Source organism: Montipora capricornis, chromosome 6 (genome assembly GCF_036669925.1).
Source record: "Montipora capricornis isolate CH-2021 chromosome 6, ASM3666992v2, whole genome shotgun sequence".
NCBI lineage: Eukaryota > Metazoa > Cnidaria > Anthozoa > Scleractinia > Acroporidae > Montipora > Montipora capricornis.
In genome coordinates this window covers 68,391,682-68,411,681 of record NC_090888.1, presented here as the reverse complement: position 1 = coordinate 68,411,681, position 20,000 = coordinate 68,391,682, and the positions used below count along the sequence as shown (strand labels likewise).

General features: G+C 37.4%; 3 protein-coding genes across 3 annotated transcripts in view; 1 reads left to right on the top strand and 2 right to left on the bottom strand.

The window, feature by feature from the left end:
• LOC138053035 (peptidyl-prolyl cis-trans isomerase-like 4) overlaps positions 1–8,452 on the bottom strand; it is a 13,306-nt gene extending 4,854 nt beyond the window's left edge. Inside the window, exons 1-10 of the mRNA XM_068899716.1 lie at positions 8,311–8,452; positions 8,078–8,145; positions 7,895–7,959; positions 6,794–6,911; positions 5,878–6,020; positions 5,230–5,326; positions 3,959–4,075; positions 2,077–2,201; positions 1,907–1,973; positions 492–603 (exon numbers count right to left, since the gene is read on the bottom strand). Coding sequence (XP_068755817.1) covers positions 492–603; positions 1,907–1,973; positions 2,077–2,201; positions 3,959–4,075; positions 5,230–5,326; positions 5,878–6,020; positions 6,794–6,911; positions 7,895–7,959; positions 8,078–8,145; positions 8,311–8,380 — 982 coding nt within the window. The 5' untranslated portion in view covers positions 8,381–8,452. The remainder of the gene's footprint in view (positions 1–491; positions 604–1,906; positions 1,974–2,076; positions 2,202–3,958; positions 4,076–5,229; positions 5,327–5,877; positions 6,021–6,793; positions 6,912–7,894; positions 7,960–8,077; positions 8,146–8,310) is intronic.
• A 70-nt stretch (positions 8,453–8,522) lies between these two features.
• Positions 8,523–14,126, top strand: LOC138053036 (spindle and kinetochore-associated protein 3-like). Its single transcript, XM_068899717.1, has 7 exons — positions 8,523–8,804; positions 8,885–9,035; positions 9,427–9,493; positions 10,847–10,998; positions 11,611–12,093; positions 12,800–12,979; positions 13,226–14,126. Exons 1-7 carry the CDS (start codon positions 8,523–8,525, stop codon positions 13,369–13,371), a joined length of 1,461 nt encoding a protein of 486 aa, XP_068755818.1. The 3' UTR covers positions 13,372–14,126.
• LOC138053037 (ribosome production factor 2 homolog) overlaps positions 14,055–20,000 on the bottom strand; it is a 16,513-nt gene continuing 10,567 nt past the window's right edge. The window contains exons 5-10 of the mRNA XM_068899718.1: positions 19,301–19,382; positions 18,670–18,746; positions 17,573–17,672; positions 15,543–15,645; positions 15,102–15,246; positions 14,055–14,431 (exon numbers count right to left, since the gene is read on the bottom strand). Coding sequence (XP_068755819.1) covers positions 14,255–14,431; positions 15,102–15,246; positions 15,543–15,645; positions 17,573–17,672; positions 18,670–18,746; positions 19,301–19,382 — 684 coding nt within the window. The 3' untranslated portion in view covers positions 14,055–14,254. The remainder of the gene's footprint in view (positions 14,432–15,101; positions 15,247–15,542; positions 15,646–17,572; positions 17,673–18,669; positions 18,747–19,300; positions 19,383–20,000) is intronic.

Sequence of the window (20,000 nt, the reverse complement as noted above, 5' to 3'; positions counted from 1 at the left end):
GCCATTAACTACACAAAATGTTGGTCTTAGATAAACTTAGCGTATCGTAGTTTAAAATTCTGGCGTTATATTATTTTGCGGTAGGAAATTATGTTATCCTAGGAATGTATAGAGTTACTAATGCGTGTTCCACAAATCCCGAGTGCCAGTTTCATGTAGCGAGTGTTTGCAAAAAACATTGCTGCTGTAAATTTTAGCTCCCCCTCCCTCCTCTGAGGCCATTTGCATGGTTTAATAAAGCGCATTGTTTTTATCCCCAAAATTGTGTGATATTTTAACTGTAACTTGAGGAAAGCAATCATTAAAAATTATATTACAAAAACTCCTACATCCACTCAAAAAAACTGTCTGCTTTAAGTCACTGACTCCTGGGAGTGAGAATTGATAGATTTTACTCTGTCTAATGTCAGATGGTTCAGCAAACATTTCAAAAACCAAAGGTGCAAGAATGAGAAGAGGAACCCAAATCAGATAATTTCTCCTGTTTTTACCTTGTTTTTGAAAGTTGACCTTTGCAACTGATTGAGAGAAATCAACATGAATTCTTCGGTCATCAATAAGCACGTTGTCCATTTTAAAGTAGGCTCTTTCACAGTCCTCCACCTTGACAAAAGTAAAACCACAAAAAAGCAAAAAATTAATTATCATCAAGGCTGTTGCCTAACAGGAGCCCGGTAGCCTGGGGCTCCCAAAGAATAGCTCTGGGCACCTTAATTTTTCACAGCAACACCTTTCACTTCATATGTTGGGCTCCTAAGTTCTCAGCGTTTAGCTCTGAGGGCCCCTTTAAAATTTCTTGGGCAGCAGCCTTGATCATTTGCAAGAAGTAAGCCAATAAGCCCTCAATGGCATATGAACCCTTGAGGGTTGGGTTGTCATCCCATCTGGGTTGGTTTTCTCCAAGGTCCATTGATTTTGTCATTTTAAATATTTGTTTTAATTATTCACATGCCATTGGCTTCCCCTGTGAGGTCGACCCTTATTTGCTAAATCCATGCAAGGGGCTTCATTAAAATGGGGAATTTCGTGATAAGGAAAGCCTTGCCTGCAGCTTGAGATTACCCTTGCTTTCATCTTAGGAAAACATGAAGTCTGTATGGTCAGCTTTTCACTTCCTTTCTAATCAAAACTGGTTTAGCACTTACTTTATAGCAGTTAAATTAAGTTTTGGTAGACATCAATCAAAAAAGCATTCAAAGCATTGTTAATTTTAAAAAGTGGAATCGAGTTCTACTTTCCACAACACTTCAAGCAACATTGCAACAAATTTTTCAATCATTGGATAACATCTGCCTTGCAACTTGCATCGCAACAGTTTGCTGTACATTCCTTTATCCTCGTGTGATCATCAAAAACAAGACAACAACAAAATTGCAAGACAAGTTGCTCGAAAAATTGCTGGTTGTAACAGCACCTTAAAAGGCTCAGACTTTGTGTCTCTGTTTTTCTGTTTAACCATAACCCCAACCTTTCTTTTTGCTTTCTTTATTTGTCTTCCAAATACAAAGTATTAAGAACATCTAAAATAACTAAGTTTATCCCATGCTTGGGGCTTCTGATCACTGCACAAAGAATGTGAATAAATTAAAAGTGGTCAACACTGCAATACTAAAAGTAATGTCTGCACTACCTTAGTTTACTTTTCTCAAATTTATCTTTTCCAATTTATTGACTTATTTGATTGTTTCCTGTTACTAGTATTGTTTTTATTTTTTTGCCGTTACTTGTTTTCCTGTTACTATGTTTTTACACTCTGAGTTCATATCCCCTGGGATTTTTTCTGAGTACCATTGCTGCCAAGGGATAAAAATAATGTACATGTACTATGACACGAGGGGAAGGATATGAAAAGCTCTCAGACTGGGACCAGGTTGAGATACAGATAAAACTGTTTGCCACTACTCACATTTTCAAACTCTATGAAGGCATACTGTAATGATTCCCCAGTTTTTTGTTCCCTGATGACTTCACAGCTGAAATGTAATGTATCCATTCAGCCAATATTAATTTTTATTTTGAAGTAATTCTTGAAAATTCTTTAACAGAAATGTAAAAAGACAATAATTTATTAATTACCTTTTAATTGCACCAAATCTCCCAAAGATGATCTCCAAGTCCTCATCTTGGGTTACAGGATTCAGTTTACAAACAAAAAGGACATTATCAGGAGGTTTAATATCAGCATCTGGTATATCCCCAACCTTTACAAGAAAAAGAACATTAGAGATCATAAAAGAAGCACAAAGGAATACCAGTGGGTTGCATAATTATTTAACCCATTGACTCCAGGGAGTTAGCCTCCCATGCAGATGTTCTTACAGCTTCATCACACATTCCTCCCCTAGGAACAAAAAACCACTTCCTTTCAAGGGCTGTTTGCCCTCTATTTAAAGAAACCAATCAGCATGGACTTATTGTGTTTTGCATACATTGCCAATCACATGCTGTGAAAGAATGCCATACAAAACACGCGTTTACTCAAAACTGGAAAACGGCCTCTGAATGGTCCATAATCCACAAACAGATGTAGTTTTTCGTTTCAACAGACGTTAGTGGGGGAGGACGTGTGACGAAGCCCTAAAATCGCCTGTGTGTGGGAGGCTTCCTGGGAGGGAGACTAACAACAGATTTTGCTCTGTCTAATGCCAGACGATTTTAATTGTCAACTAGGGGCATCCTAGGGTGCCCCAGAAATCAGTGGGTTAAAAATGACTATTCAGAAAGTACTATAATTACACAGAAAGGAAATCCCATCATATCCAGTGTGCTTAATAGGGACAGTTTTTCAGTGATTAATTACGGTAACCCATTGACTCCCTGGGGTTCCCCATTGACGAGTAAAATCGTCTGGCGTTAGACAGAGTAAAATAGTCTGGCGTTAGACAGAATAAAATACTAAGTCTGGCCGGGTAATTAGGCCGGTTTGGACGTCAAAGGGTTAAGTGAGCTTGAATATTGTTTAGAGTCTGTTTACAACATGTAGTTTGATGTGATGAGAACAAAACTTATTAAACTCTACTTGCAATTTATTGCGTTACATGTTTTTTTTTTCTTTTAAACAGAATGAATAAAGGGTTTAGTTTAAAAAATGCTGCGTTGGTGGGAAAGTGAAACACAGAAATGGATTTTTCAACTGGGTCGACATGATTACCGTATAATTGACCACTGTAAAGAAATTCTAGAGTTGACTTTTCAAGTGTCAGCCTTTCATAAGAGCGAATTAAGGGCTAACGCTATTAACTTCTTTATTACCCGTAACACGAGAATTTTATTTCGTAAAGCTCATTTGTAGAAATCTATACGCTTTATTGTCACATGTGAAAAAAGCATTAAGATATAGCCAATCAGAATGGTGTGTACACGTCACCTGTTTCATGTGTGGAAGTATAACCAATCAACAATAGAGTAAAGGCTTTTCCTGAGTCAATCAGAATTGTTTATTGTTTACATTTAAATAGCTTTTCAGGTGGCCTCTCTTTTAGCGGTGCCTCTCTTGCTTCTTCTTGTCTCACATACATCAAGTTGTGCCTATCATACATTTTATTTTTGAAAAAGAATAAGAATCTCATAAACCACTCTTGTGTTCTCCAAACTTCAACTGGCATCACAACTACTGGGGGATGCATGTAGAACATTTTTATCGACAGAAATGCATTTTTATGTGCACAAACTGATTATCTGTAGTTCAAAATCGAATTTTCTGAACAAAAAGGTCTGATGACGCTAGCCAGAAGCCTTGCAATGTTGTAGCACTAATACATGCTAACAGTGTTTTTACCTGTTAACACACCTGATAGCTACAGTACATTAATGTTGGTTGCCATGATTAACATAACAGTGATGGTGTACACTGCTGTCTTGGCATACCATGTGCAACCACAAAGAAATGATACAGAAAAGTGATGGTAGAGTTTTAAAAACTGTAATGTAAATCTAACATCCCCTTACAGTATCTCACCATTTCAAGAATCTGTGTGCCAGCTTTGAGCTCTCTTTCCTCAACCATTTCCTGAATTTCTTCCATGCTTTTGCCCTTGGTGTCATCAATCTCTTCATCAGCTCCAATGCGTCCACTCTAAACAAAAGCCAACTATTACAGGCCAAATTGACAGGGACTCTCCAAGAAAACAGAATTTAGTGCAACTTTTATGGTTATGGATTAGGATTTATAATACCGCACATATCACAAAGTCAGGACAAAGGACCTAATGGAGATGTTGGGATTGAAGGAAACAGTGGTTCAGATGGCAAAGGCAAATGGAGTGAGATGGTACGGGCATGTGTTGAGGAGGGATGATGGGCATGTTCTGAGAAAAGCATCGGAGTTCGGAGTGAAGGGCAAGAGGAAGCGAGGAGGACCAAAGAAGACGTGTAAGACGCAAGTGGAGAAGGAGAGCAAGAGCGTTGGTTTGGAGAAAAAGGACGCGAAATGGAGAGTGGGAGTTAGAAAGATTGCTGACAAAGTGGGGTAAATCTGGCCACCCCCATTTACGGGGATAAACCTGGGTTAAAAATTGGATTGATGATTGATCATGGCGGTTTACAATATTCTCTCCGTAGGGTGAGTTCAGACGTCTGCTTGTAAAGGTGCCTCTGGCAGCTGCTATCTCACCAACACACCCATAGTTATATAAAAGGAGGACAGAAAACAACACCAGGAGTCTCCCCAAACTCTTCATGAACAGTGTGCCCCATAGTGTTGATTAATTGGAAAGGTTGTGAGACAGGGCCTATGGTTTATCATCCTTACCCAAGAAGACTGCTTTTGCGGATATAATTACAAAGGCAGCACTTTCTCCTCAGCTATTTTAAGACCCCGACTGTTGGTCCGGCCAGAGTCGAACTCACGACCTCCCGCATGGCAGCCCGATGCTCAACCAACTGAGCCACAGGTGCACAGTCACAACTTTTATATAAGTTACGGAGTGACACAACAAACTTTAAGGAAGAAATTGGGTCTGCCAGAACCCTGTATAAACAGACAAGTTACACGAGAAGGCAACTGGAAAGAAGGGATGGGCAAACATGCTTTACATTATTTCACAAAGGTAGAAACACATGTACGGTTGCGTAGTAGTATTTAAGGAGTTGACACTGACTAAAATCAGTGACAGTCATTGACATTTTGAAATAAATTATTAGGTTAAGATATTAACTTTATGGGAGAAGTTGGAGGGCACAGTTATGATACTGACAACATCACCAAATAGGTTAACATCATCTTCTTACATCAAGTTGTTCTTTGGTTGGTTCGGGTGATCGGTCGGGTATAACGAGCTCTTTTGGATCATCATATGGATCATCCAGAATAACTGTGTGGTTTATTCTGCATTTAAAATGAAAATAATCAATATGAGCTTCTAGAATACTCTGCATCAGTTATTAAGACAAGTGTGGAAAAACTTTTAATGTCTACTGAGTCATCCTTAATTTACTAAGAACTTTTAATATTAAAAATTCATCTTGAGGGTTGTGTGTTTCTGCTTTTAAAACAACAAGGAATGGTTCAGGTAAAACAAAGACTTTCAAAGTTCGGTAAAGATCTTGAAGGATCCTTGGCAGATAATGCCAAGATCCTTTCATTAATTTGTTTAATATCTATAAGGATCTTAGACTGGGACAAGATGAGACAAGGTCACATACTCGACGGACCAAGAAAATTGACTGCAAGCATTCTAAAAGGTTTTGTTTAAATGTTTTTTCGAAAGGCAGTCAGGATCTTCAAAAATACTACAAGCCTAGACTTTATTATTTTTTTTATTTTGAATGATCTCTGTAATACCTGTAATTTTTTTTATCAGAAACAGACAGGATAAAAATACCTACATGTATATTGTTATTAAGGGCCTCTCAAGTCATGTTGTGATTTGCATGTACCTGATATCTTGGTAAGGTCTGTGTTCATCATCGCAAATTGCATCATTTAGTTTCTCCAGGACCTCAAATCCTTCAACCACTTCTGCAAACACAGTATGCTGCCCATCGAGATAATCAAGATCATCCCCAAGAGTGATGAAAAACTGACAGAAAATAAAATGTAAAAAGGCAACTTTTAGCTTGGGTTAACATTGACCATTGAGAACTTTTAACAAGGCTATATAGAATTTAGGCAAAGTTAGAATCGACACAATGCCAGTCAGTGGTTATCTTTTAAACTGGTTCAGGGGCAGCCATGATTTTTAGCAAGGAGTTACCTTGAGGTTGCAGTGCATTTTCTAACTTGCTGGCTTTTGGCTTACTGTATTCAAAGCTCTTGCTCCCCTACTCTTGCTCGGGTTGGTAAGTATTCCACTGTTTTTTTTTTTTCAGTGTTGCGGTGCCTTTGGGTGGTGGCTGCTTGCACGGTTAACAGATAATTTTCTTCTGGGCACGCTAACCTTAGGGCACCAGCTACCAAGCTCATCTATTGTTAGTGAGTATAATCACAATTACAGGGAAAGTCATCAAGAAGAAAAACTCTTTCCATATCTCTTTGTGACAAGACACAGATAACAGACCATGAGCAGTCTATCTTTTGTTTTGAAGTCTGTGGATCAAACCTTAACTTAACAAAATGCAATATGCAAGTGGTGAAAAGAGAAGCAGCAAGCTGCTAGTTTTGTAGGCACCAGGACAAACTAATAAGAGTTTAATTGTTTTTGTCTGCTAACTGGCAATGATGTAATTAGAATTTTCATAACCAACTCAGCTTTGCATTAAACATTAAAGTCCTTTTGACCGGCTTGTAGAGTTTAGACCAATAAAATTACTTATGGTTTTAAAAAAACTCAACAGACATGTTTCCATGACTTACTTGAGAGCCATGCAAATTATCTCCATTATTTGCCATTGAGACTGTTCCTCTCTTTTTGTGCTTAATGCGAGGCTTGGTTTCTGCCTCAAAGAATTTAGCTTGCTCACCATAAAGAAACCTGGGGAAAGTAGAATTAAAGAGCACATTGTTTATAGGCATTTGGTCTTTTACCACTGAAATTCTTTCTCAAGATACATGTATACATCTGAATATCTTTTAGAGGAATGCAAAAACTCTATTGAGTTACACTGTACATGCTCTTAAGTCAGGTACATGTAGATCGGAAGTTTTGATTCAAGAAAAATGGAATATCTTGTTTTAAATCATGATTTCAAATATAATTATCTGATCCTGGCTAGCTAGAATTTTTGCATACATAATTATAATATATTTTAGGTCTTGTTGAGTTTGATCTGTTCTAAAGATGTGTTAAATCATTGGTGGACAAGTTGCTTATGAGGTTTCTACATTGTGTAGACTAAGATAGAGCAGTCCCTCTTGCTGCAAGGAGCAAGCTCCTCTTTGAATCCAAATTTTGCATGGTCATTTTTTCTTGTGTCTGTCTTCTCCTCATGCTCCACTAACTAAGTGACAAAAAAGGGACATCTCGCAGTCTATTCTCTATGGAACTCCACTTGATACATTTATGTGGGCTGTACCTGACTGGACTCTAATCTGAAGTTGGTGAATTCAAAGAGGTTGAACCAGAGGCAAAGCATTGTTTTCTTGTGCGCACTGTCAATGCAAGCATAATCACTTGTTTACGAGTTCTGCAAATGTTACAATCCAATAACTATAGGTGCAAGAAAAATGGATCTAAATGCAAATAATCCAGCTAAACAAACTATGAATGGTGGTTACTAAAACATGGAACCAGCCAAAACCACCCAAAACCAACGTGACATTCACACAACATCAAACAGACGGCCATGAACGCAAATATCACACAAACCAGTCGTATTAAGGTATAATTATTGTGGATGGTTTTGGGTCGTTTTGGCTGGAATTGTTGGTTGTTTTGTCGGTGGTTGTAAGTGGTTTTGGGTGGTTTTAGCTGGTTTTGGCTGGTTCCATGTTTGAGTAACTACGACAAATGAATACCTAAACACAGACTCCCCTCCAGTACCACGTCCACTTGGATCCCCGGTTTGAGCCAAGAAGTTTTGCTGTCAATAAAAAAAGGGGCCATGTTACTTTCCAGCTACAATAAATCACAATTTCAGATTTTAAAAATTAAAACTATCGATGTAGCAAAGAGGAAGTAAAGAGAGTATCACAGGTTACCTGGACAGAATGAAACAAACAGAAGTTGTAATACTTCATCTTGCACAACTTCAAAAAGTTGAGGCACGCTGCATAAAATCGAACGACAGTTTTGATTATTTTCAGTACTACATGAAGGAAGCGAAACAAATTCCTTAAAGTTAACCAACATTGCTTTATTTGAGATGACATTACTTGATCTTAAAAAAACAACTTTGCATTTTACAAGTCAATTAATGCCTTCAATCTCTTACCTCGTGGTCTTTCACCTGTAAACAAATCGATTACTACGTCGCCCAGCGTCGTTTCGAGGATGACCGACATTTTGCCGTACTAATAAAATCAATAGTTAGGAAGGGATTTTAACTATCAATTACTGGTTTGAAGATCAGAATGAAGAAAATGTCCAAACAAGCGAAAAGAGAACGTTGAGATCCAAGACCGTGAATGCGTCCGAGATGGCGCCATGTTGGTTTGCACGGATGAGAAGCACTGGGTACTTATTTGCTTTGTGCCATTGCGTGTACGCTACATGACGTATTTTGCGAAAGAGCGGGATTTTCGATCTCAAAACAAAATGACTTCTTGTCAAGATTTTTTCAATCGCTTACGAAAGCTTGCAGTTACGGTTGACAAGGAATCGAATGAACTAAAAGGGTTACTTGAGAACTCAGGGGTATCCGCGTACAATGAAAGTCGGGCTTGCCTTTTGCTTCGTGAAACTTTAGCTGAAGTGAAAGACTGCCAGGTAAATTAAATATTTTTAGTCAAATTAAGAAATTTTATTATAGGAAATGGCATTACATGATGAATCTTTTTGTTATTCAGAGAGAAGTAAGTACCAAACTTGAAGATATACAGCACAGAACTTTATTTGGAGACTTTATTTCTGCCTGTGGGAGGCTCACAAGGCAAACGAAACAACACATAGATGAACTCGAAAATCACCTTGAGAAGTATGGCTACATCAAACCTAAAGGTACGTAAGCCACAAGAAAAAAAAATAAAATGTTCATGATAGCTTACGTTGAAAGGATGCATTTAAGTCAGTGGTGGGTTAAGGAAATCCACAAACTGAGAAAGCAGCGTTTTTGAAACTGATAAGAACGTTTTTACCGAAGAAAAATATCGGATAAAAGATTTTGTAAATAAAAGGAACTATGCATAATTTAGATATACAGATATTGATTAGCGAAGCATTTCTTTTCCTTTTCTTTCATAAGTTGTAAACAAATTTAATGTAATTCTCAAGGAAGTTGATTATAATACAGCATTGTATAATACTATAAAACACAGCTAGTTAGAAAAGAATTTGCATTCGAAAATGTTTGCAAATTTCAGAAGCTGTACTGAAATCTTTTTTCTTTTAGAAAAACTGCCTGACCTATCACTCCCTTCCCCAAAACCTGCACAAACCATCCTTCCGGATCAACAAGAGTAAGTTCCTTGCAGTTAAATTTTACAGTAACTTGTGATGTATTAAACAAACCAACCTGGGGAGTTTCCCAACATACAGGCTAGAGTGTGAAAATACAATTTTATGAGCTGGAAATGTTGGGCTATTCGTGATGGCATGTACTAAAACCAGGAACACCGGAACACTCCAGAACACCAGAACACCGGAACACCCTGGAAGTAACCCAAAACCCTCAATTTGGCTAACCCTAGGCCTAAAAACCAACTTAAGGCCTAGCTAGGCCTAGGGTTAGCCAAATTGAGGGTTTTGGGTTACAGTGAGATTCAACCTCACTTTTCTTGTTTGTCTAATAGTGCTGACTCTTGCTTGCTGAATATTCCTGTGTCAACTAAAATTTAAAAACCAATAAAATGTTGTCGGTAATGTTCATGTGATAAGTTCGAATATAGGTGGTGTCTTTGAGAGCTACCCCAAAGGTGGGTCCTGTTCAAGTATAATAGTAGTTTTGATCAGTTCTGTAATGCCAGATGATTTTGCTTATCAAATTATGGGCAACCCTCAGGATTCAATGGGTTAACATAGAATACTAGTGATAATAACTATAATAATAATTATTAAATTCTCAACCTTGGATAATGCAATATTATTACAGCTTTCTCCTTGGTTCACTGGATCTCGGTTATCAGCCATAATACGTTTGTTCAACCTTATACATTGTACTAGTATGGAAATGAAAGCAGTAAATGTCGCTCAGCATAAAATTTTTGGTGCCTGGAAATCTTATCACTTTCCTATCATTTCTTAAACTTAGCATCAATTGGTAATAGTCAACTCGGTGCTATGCACCTCATTGGCTATTTACCATCTCATATCCAATGCAGGCCAATGGAATAATAATTGTTAAGTATTCTATATCTGAGTTTGGTTAATTATTATTAACTGAATCAGGATTTACCATGGTATTACAGTCATATTCAATGACCTGAGTAAGTCAAATGTTACCCTCATGAATTATCAATGTTTTGCTTTAAGGTTAGGCTGTTTTCCTTTGGAATCAATGGTTTATACAGTCAGTCATCTGCAAATGTCTAAAGTTGAAGCAGTTTTCGTTTCCCAACATAACTGTTAACAATGTTATTTATTCACTGTTTTTAGATGAAACACATCTTTAAAGAGTACATTTATTGTTACTTGAATTTCACCCATTTTCATTTTCATTGAAAAACTTCATCAACCAAATGAAGACAAAAACGTTTTTTTTTTTTCTGATAGAACCAAAATTGCCAACCAACCCAAGCTGAATAAATTCTGATTCATATTGTTTTGACTCCCCAAAGAGATTCCTTTTTCCATTTAATTTGTTGTGTACTTAGCATTGCAATGGAGACCTCCACAACAGAACTTACTTCAAGCACTGAGAAGTCAGACATAAGTGACAGGGAAGTTATTCAATTAGGAAATAACCCAGATATCCAGCCTGAGATTCCAATGGAAAAAATCCAGACAGAGTGCAGTGATATGAAAGGTGCAGTACATTGTCCTGTTTCATGATAATTAAATGACTGAATACAAGTAATCTTCTTAACATACCATCACAAATCTAAGACTTGTAATCTGACTGGCTTACTATCTTTTCATGCTATGGTTGCGCTTGTCAACGTTTGGAGAATGGTATGCTACTTGAGTAAAGTAGTCAAAGTTTTTCTCCCGAAATCAAAATAAAGTATTCATTAAATGCCATTCAGTGAGAGGGCTGAACCACTTCAACAATGGAATTGAGAGGGGAATTGGAGCAACTTTTTTAAAACTCTCTTACACTCGTGTGATGGTCATCTGGAGCAAAACACGATACTTATGCATTCACGGCCTGTCATCCAACTTCATCTTTACTCCAAAAACTCTTAAATATTAGTGGTGAAAACTCTCTGTGTTAGGAAGAAGAGGTGATGCAGTGGTGAGAGCACTTGCCTCCCACCATGGTGGCCAGGGGTTGATGCCCAGACTTGGCGTCACATGTTGGTTCTCTAGACTGTGTTCCGAGTTGCTTTTCTCTAGGTACTCCAGTTTCCCCTCTCCTCAAAAGCTAACCTACCATTTGATACAATTGACTTCATACCCAATTCTTTTTTTTTGAAAGAAAATCTTCAGGATCTGCTCAAGTCACCAGTTCCACCAGCAACATTTACCAAATTAATTGAAGTGACGCCACAAAGGCCTCTTGGGACCACTCAAAAAGAACTACAAGAAAAGGGGCAACTAACACCTTGTTTAACTCCAGAGGTTCCACAAACAACAACACCTATGATAAAATCAAGACAAGCTAAGGAGGTCACAGACACACCAACACAGGACTCATTAACACCACAGCCAACCAATCTGCCCCAACAGCCACTAACAGCCACCCCAATGATCAAGGCTGATGGAAAAACACACTCTGTAAAGAATTTGCCAGTATCACCAGAAACTCCCCCTCTTCCAGCACTGCCTATCATCAGTACCCCAGGGCTAAAGCCACTTGCTCCTTTTGGTGTGGATTCACCATCAAAACCAGAGTCACCACTCTGTTTGGACAGTCTCCCGTCTCCACCTGACATAACATCTGTTCAAATTCTTAAACCGGGTGAGTGAAATGAGACTCCCAAAGACAACAAAACAAGCAAAATTTCTTCAAATTCTCCGACCAGTTAGTGCAAGAGGTCACAGGATCAAAACTCAAACTGGACCAACACTCAGGGTCCTTTATTAACTGAGGAAAAAAAGCTACCTTTGTGATGACATCTACAAATGGTTAGACTTTCTAGTCTTCTTCGACAATAAACCGTAGGCCCCGTCTCACAAGACTTTTTCCCATAGAGTAGGGCATGGAGTTCTTGGTGTTGCTTGTAAAATGCATTTGAGTATGTCAATAGAAATGTGCTATATAAATTCGTTACCATTACACAAATTGAGACCCTGAGGGGCGGGCTACGCTGTGAAACAAGGGTAATCAAGAACAATGTGAATTGGGAGTTACCAAACAAGGTAAAAAGAATCACCTCCATTTATGCTTATGTTTAGGCTTCTGTAACCTTCCTTTACTGTAACCAGGAAACAACGGCTTTTTTCTTTCAGCAGAAATTTAGGTAACTAGTGTCCAATCTTGCTCTGTCAACTAGTAATATTCTCGATATCACTAAGCTTCCAAATAGCACTTTTTACGAGTGTGAATGAAGTTAGGCTTGTTTATGCTTATGTCAATGCGTACACAAAGGTGATTTTTTGAAAGATATTTCATATTATAGATAGGCAGTGAATGCTGTCTCAAGCATTAAATTATATATCTGCAGATGACATCACACTGCCTCCTGTTTCACAGCAAGACATTGACACAAGGCAATTGTTTGTAAAGCTGCTGAATCAACAAGAATACGGCACATTGCCAGTATATGTGGCTAGCCAGTTCAGTTTGGACAGCATCAACCAACTCCTCACCACATTAAATACATTTTTATTGAGTAACACAGAAGGTAACACGTTCATTTGTTTTTTGAAAATGTATTTCTTAATTTCCCTTCATAACAATACACAAGTCAGAACAGCAGAGTGCATCTGTGGCTTGGATACAAATTTGGTCAAATTGCTTAAAAGTTAACTTCCCTGGCACAATGTACAGTACTTTTATTGTTCAAGCCCAATGACATTTTGCCATAAAATGAGAACGAGACTCATTAAAAATTGAAGTATGAAAAATTGCTTTGAATTCTTCATTTTAGGTCATGTCAAACCCACCATGCTAGAGCAGGATCTCAGAAATCTTCTTGGCTTAGGAGCAGCCACGAAAGCTTTCATGTTGGCTTTGGCAAAAACTGGGAGATTGAAGTTGGCTGAAAAGAGTATCATTTTCATCACCTCTGGATAAAACAATCTATTAATTAAACAAATTACAAAAAAAATTCCTACTCAACACTGAAAGTTAATTGGTGCTGCAACAACTCTTATTGTTATATAGCGGTAACTGAGTTTTTTTCCCCAGCAGCACGCACTCTCAGTGGTTACTTAGAGGTCACTTGACATCTAACAATAAAACTGTTTCCCGCCAAAAGTCTCTTAGCAGGCAACAGTGCAAAATCTATGACGTCAAAGGGTAATAGTGCACTGTTACCAGCGAATGTTGACCGACTACTACCGTTGCACATTTTTCTTTTTGTGTTATATAATTTAATGAATGGTCCCTCGGGAAACAGTTCATTTTGTTTCCCTCGAATCGGCTGTCCCTTTGGGAAACATTGAGATTCTCGAATAGTCATGAAGTGTTTAATGTGGGTGGCCCAAAAAACACAGAGCATATGGAGGACGGTGTTGGAAAGGTGTCCATATGGACCCAATCATGTGTGGATTCACACTGCATTTTGGAATGATGCAAAGTTAATAATAATGAATAATTATAATTCATTGCTATCTTGACAATGGTATTTAACTTGTTAAAGGAGGTTTACAAACAGTTCCAGTGATGTTGGGTCATTTTAACAACAATTATCATTACCTGTAACTTGAATGGGAGAAGTTTGATCAGGTTTTACAAACAGATTCAACACAAAAAAGTTTGTCAGTTTGCCAGATGCTGTAGGATTGAAGATTGCATCACAAAGTTCTTTTATTAAATGTGTAAAGGAACCAGAAGTTTTGTATGGTTGAAACATCAAGCTTTTTATTTAATAAATTTCTAACAGACAAAATTAATCATGAAGATATTAACAATAATAACTTTTATTATTATCTTTGTCTGATTTGAAAATTTAAATTCACACTTGTTTCTTCTTTTTGATCTTTTTAGCCTTTTGTGATTCTTTAGTGTTCAGCTTCCTTTTTAGTCCCTTCATTTTCCTGGTTTGAAGTTGAGAATAGTCCTGTCGTTTCATGTGAACTCGTCCCTGCTTTGTTCCAAAAGCATCACGAGATACATTTTTCACCGTCTTAGGCTACAAAGATGAAATGTGTGATACACTGGTTAGTACAGATTCCTACAAAATTGTTCAAAAGTGCCTTTAACTTTCTACATTAAGTTACATGAAGTAGAATAATTTTCAAACTTGAAGGAGGCAATACTTTCAAGTGAAAAAATATATATTTTAAGTCAGTTTCACTTGAAACCTGAAAGCAAACACAAAGTTTGCATACGCTGTTTGTCCTATAGTACAGATTGTCACCTTTATTCATTAAAGCAAAGGGCTCTTTTTACAACAGAAAACAATGCTGACTATTGTAATCATTATCGTTATAATTATTATTATTATTATTATTATTATTATTATTATTATTATTATTAGCGAACATTATGGACATTATTATTATTATTATTACTATTTTATCTATAACAATACGAAATCATTGAAATGATGGGAAACTATTCCTTTGCTAGTTAGAGGTTAGTCACACCAAAAACAAGTACGATGGGACTTTAAACACCTACGGTACCGTGCAAAAGTAAGTTGACAGTCTTGACTCTAAACTTGATCCTTGACGTTTTTTGAGAATCACGTTTCAAGGATCTCAATCAGAGATTTCAGAGCTTTCGACATACAGTATCAAAATATTTTTCATGGTCACAATTTTTTTTATCACCACACAAGTGTTATTAATTTTTATTACCTTCAATGCCTTCGGAGTCTTTGTGGCAGCCTTCATTAGATCATCAGATGCAAGATGTGTCCTGCGCATTACCAAGTCCAGCATGGGTCCCATCTCTTCAACCTCAACTCTTGGTGTCCGACTACCTGATTTCTTTAGTGAAACTCTGAAAATGACCAGAATACCACAAAGATGCAAATTTACCAGCCAGCCTACACTTTGCTAATTTTGCTAAACTTGCTTAACCTCAACTGGCGCATTAGCCAAATAGTCAAAAGAGAAAAACTATGTCCCCTCCATTACAAGACACTTCAATTGAGTGCAAAAATAATTTTATTGCTGAATTTGTTTTTGTGCAATCCCAGTGCTCAGAAACTAAACTGGCCAAACTGCTTTTCATTAGTTTTAAAAAGTGATTTTTTTTAGCTATATGTAATTAAACATTCTTAATGTTGATATTACCTGTAGCTTCTCAGAAAAATTTTTCCATCCACAGAAGTAAATTGCAGCACATGCTCCAATCCCTGTAACCTGACTTTCTGAATGACAGGGCCTCTGTAAAAATCTGTGATATTAAAAGAGATGACACAGTAGGTGGTATGGTAAGAATTTTATGTTGTAGGGCACAAATGCTCCAAAAAAGCATTCAATGTACCATAATATTAATATTCTTATAATAATAATAATTATTATTAACTTTTCCATCTTATATATTGCGTTTCAAGCTTTCTGATTGGTTCACTCAGTCTCTGTTATCAGCTCACAGACTGTAAAACCTAACATGGAAACTGATTGCATCAACTGTTGCCAAGCTGGAAACTAATTGGCTTTAATTCCTTTAATGTAACTGGTTTGTACTAACCGGCCTTTTTGCTTGCGAACGGCGATGAGTGGAGATGAGCTGAACTTAAATCTGTCAAAGTTTGCTCGTCATCCTCTCTTTTGTCATCATGCTGTTTGGCACTTCCATAAATAAATATTGGTAGAAGAAAATACTCAATATTTTTGCATTTTAGTTTGCATCTTTACACCGCAAAACATTACCGGTCTAGATGCCCGTCTAGATGGGAAAATCTAGACCGCGGTCAATATCGATTTCAGCCAATCAAATTCGTGAACTTGGTAGTTCCCAGTCCTTATGAGACAGAGCCATATAATAAAATTAAATACAAATTTAATGACAAAATAATATTATCATTCCATTTGGGAGGCGCAGTGGCATCATGCTTAGTGTGCTTGACTCCAGATCAAGTGATCCAGGTTTGGGCCCTGGCCAGGGACATTATGTTGTGTTCTTGGGCAAGACACTACTCTCACAGTGCCTCTCTCCAACCAGGTGTATATTACGGTAAATGGGTACCAGCAAATTTAATGCTGGGGGTAGCCCTTTGATGGACTAGCATCCCATAGTACTTGCTTCATGCTACGGAAACCGGGGATAAGCTCCGGCGTGTTGGGCCACTGGCTCATAAGCAGACCTTACCTTATTATTACATGCGTCAAGGCTGCTGCCTAACGGTCGCCTGGGGCGCCTTACTTGCGAGCACGGGCGACCAATTGCAAATTATTTCTGAACGAGTAGCCCGAACGGGCACTTAACTTATCATAAGGTGATTCATCCTCACATTTAATTAATTAATAGGCTACTTCCGAATTGTGCAGCAACAAAAGAACAGAGTCAAGGTTCAGGGGAATAATTAGCATTTTGTATTGTCCAGAACAAAGGAAAATGCATATTATTCCCCTGAACCTCGACCCTGTTCTTTTGTTGCTGCACAATTTGAAAGTAGCCTATTCTGGGCTCTTGAAAAAATGACTCGGGCCACTAACTTTTAATGTTGGAAGCCCAAAGGGCTCCCAGAAAATTTTCTTAGGCAGCAGCCTTGTGCGTGCTCGTTGGATATGAGCCTGGTTATAGCCAACTCTACTATTTATCATTTCATATCCAATGCCTGCTTACGGAATAATAATAATTTATTACAGTATCTTATAACTAAGAAGGTTAAATTAATATTTTTCTCTTTGAAGGATGTCATCAGACACATCTTCCTAACTCATGCAGGGGTTGCACAGTCTTATGAAATTTTGCATGTCAAATGTGCGAAATTTCCAGCGAAAATTTGGCGAAAAAATTTCAATGAGAACAAAGCATGAATTTCAACAAAATTTGCTCTCATTACTTTTGCACAGTACTGTAGGAGTCAATTCTAAATTGCCATCCAATATTATGCACTTATTGACTGAATGGAAGGGCCAGATGAGAAAATACTTGGTCTGGGGTAACGGCTTGTAGACTGAGAGCAGCACGGACTGCCACAGTGCATGGTCCTTGCTGGACTGTACAGCTTTTTTCCCCTGTGTGTCTTAATGCTTATGGTCCTCATTCAAGGATTTTCTTTTCTTAGTAGTTTTACCATGAAAGACTAGTGTCTGCGGGGCCATAGGAGTCAAATATGTTCATCAGGATTTCTTAATAACCCAAGACAACTTACCAATCAAAATGTTCTTTAGTCTCTTGTGTGCTAAATCATTTTCAAATTCTTGACCAGAAAATAACAAACAAGGTTTCGTGCCCATTGCACATTTGGTTGTCTAAAAGAGAAAGGGAAAACAAAATAACTATTTCCATAAAAGTTCAGGCAAAAACTATCAAGACAAATTTAACATGACTTTTTTATGTCATTGACTCGTCACTTTCAAAGGAAATATATTATTTTGTCATTACCCAGATCCCTGTTGTGGCAATTGCAACACTCTTATTCGCATTTAAGCTTTATTTAAACAATGTAGCCCCTTACTGTGTTTACTGGGGTTAACATTAATTAATAATTTTAACCATCTCTTTTACTATAATTAATACTGCGAGAATAACATCCTGTCCATCCTTTCTGAGGGTTTTTATCAAGGTTCAACAAAAACTAGCATGTAGCTTATTCCATCAGTGTGTCATAAAATACCGTAAACACTTATAGAACGCTTGTTCACTTTTTTCGGTTTTCTTTGTGAACAAGACTAGTTCACTTTCCAGTAACAAAATGCCTGGTTACTAAGCAAGGTAAATGAACAACAAACAAGCTTTCAAGGAGCTTCCACTGTTACTGACTAAAAGGCTTTTATTGGTAAAATGCTGGGGAGAAAGTTCACAAAAAAGTTGACATATTCTTTACTGGTATATACAATTTGAGGGGGCTTGTGTATTTGTTCTTTATTTGGCCTGCAAATTGAATGATCGATCTAAGGTGATTCGGAGTTTACTTTAAGCTTGTAAGTTGACAGAATGAAATACTGTACCTCAGGTATGAAATTTTCATCAGAATCTTTTACCCCAAATCATGACCTTCTAAACTCAGGGTGTGGCTTTTCCACAAGTGTGACTTATCTACTGGTGTACTGGTACATGCAAAGAGTTTTCCTTCTAGGCCTTTCTCTCAATAGTCACTTGTACATGTGTAACTCAGGGGATCTGAACTAAAGCTGTACTGGTAGTTTACAGAAGGCCATAGGTACAAATTAGGAGAAATAGGATGTTTCTCCTAGAATGTCAGATTCATTGTTAATACATGCATCTCTTTAATTTGTACTGTATTACCTTTATATCCTTCATTGGTCTAAATTTCTCAACTCCTAACTCAATCATATCCAAGACGTGACCATCATAGAAGCGACCTACCAAGTGAAAAGAACTATCATTTCATATGACATACTTAAGTGAGAAGCTTTATCAGTCTGTCACATAGAATGGGAAATAGGCCCATTGTATGACCATGTCACGTGACCTTGTCAATCATAAAAAATGATTGTGGCAGAAATTAGATGCCAAGCCATTGGATAGCGCAACTGGTTTCGCCATTACTTATCCACTAGACAGTGGTTCATCTGGCGGATAGCGCTACTCATCATTTGAACAATTGGGGCCAGAAATGAAAAGAGCATGATGAAATTAGTGAGAATGTCAATTTGGAGACCACTGACGTTATGCGAGAGATTTACAGTTAAGCCCTAATAGTGCCACATATAGATTTTACTCTGTCTAACGCCAGACGATTTTACTCGTCAACGGGGGCTCCCTTGGGCCTTAGAGGACTACTTAAGGCTTAAAAATTACTGAGATTTATATTATTATGGAAAACAGGTTCTAGATGGCAAGCTTTGCCATTTTTTATGACTGACAAGGTCACATGACACGGTCATGCAAAGGGATAATTAAATGAACCAATTACCTATTACAAGATTGTGAGGTCTTTTCTTGGAATGTGATCCAAAATGAAATAAAGATGCATCATTTTTTACACTGAAGAATTCCTGAAATTCAAAAGACCTCGACATGTTGACTGTTACAAAAGAAACAGAGTGACCAAATGTCATTTGTCAATTAACTGTTAAGGGAGCAGTGATGGTGCAATGATGAAAGCCCTTGTCTCCCACCAATAAGGCCCAGGTATGACATCAGTGGGTTGAGTTTGTTGACTCTACCCTGCTAGAATAGGTTTTTCTCTGGGTGCTCTGGTTTTCCCCTCTTCTCAAAAACCAACCTCTGCCTATATATAGATGTGTTGCTCTGATTTAATTTCTTGACACTGAAATAAAGTTCATTATCATTGTCACTTGTTATCATTACATGTATTTCTCAATTAACTGTACCATACCATTCTTCAGACTCCACTATAAGTTAAAGGTCACAAAAATACTTGTATCAATCAATCAATCAACTTTATTTAAACACGGTAAATGGCTCAGCAAGCTGGTTTTCAGACATGCCGTGTAAGAATTACAAAGTATAAATGCTAAAAAAATTACAACAATTTCAAGATATAAATGTTAAAACGACTAATGAACTAGGTATAACTTAGCGCTAAATATCATATGATGGCAAAGAAATTTAAACAATAGTGATAGTTAGTAACAAGCATAATTTACTAT

Coding starts and splice junctions, on each gene's coding strand:
- LOC138053036 (XM_068899717.1), top strand. CDS start 8,523: ATGTTGGTTTGCACGGATGAGAAGCACTGGGTACTTATTTGCTTTGTG. Junction 9,494..10,846: donor ATCCTTCCGGATCAACAAGA/GTAAGTTCCTTG, acceptor TTGTGTACTTAG/CATTGCAATGGAGACCTCCA. Junction 12,980..13,225: donor TTTATTGAGTAACACAGAAG/GTAACACGTTCA, acceptor TCTTCATTTTAG/GTCATGTCAAACCCACCATG.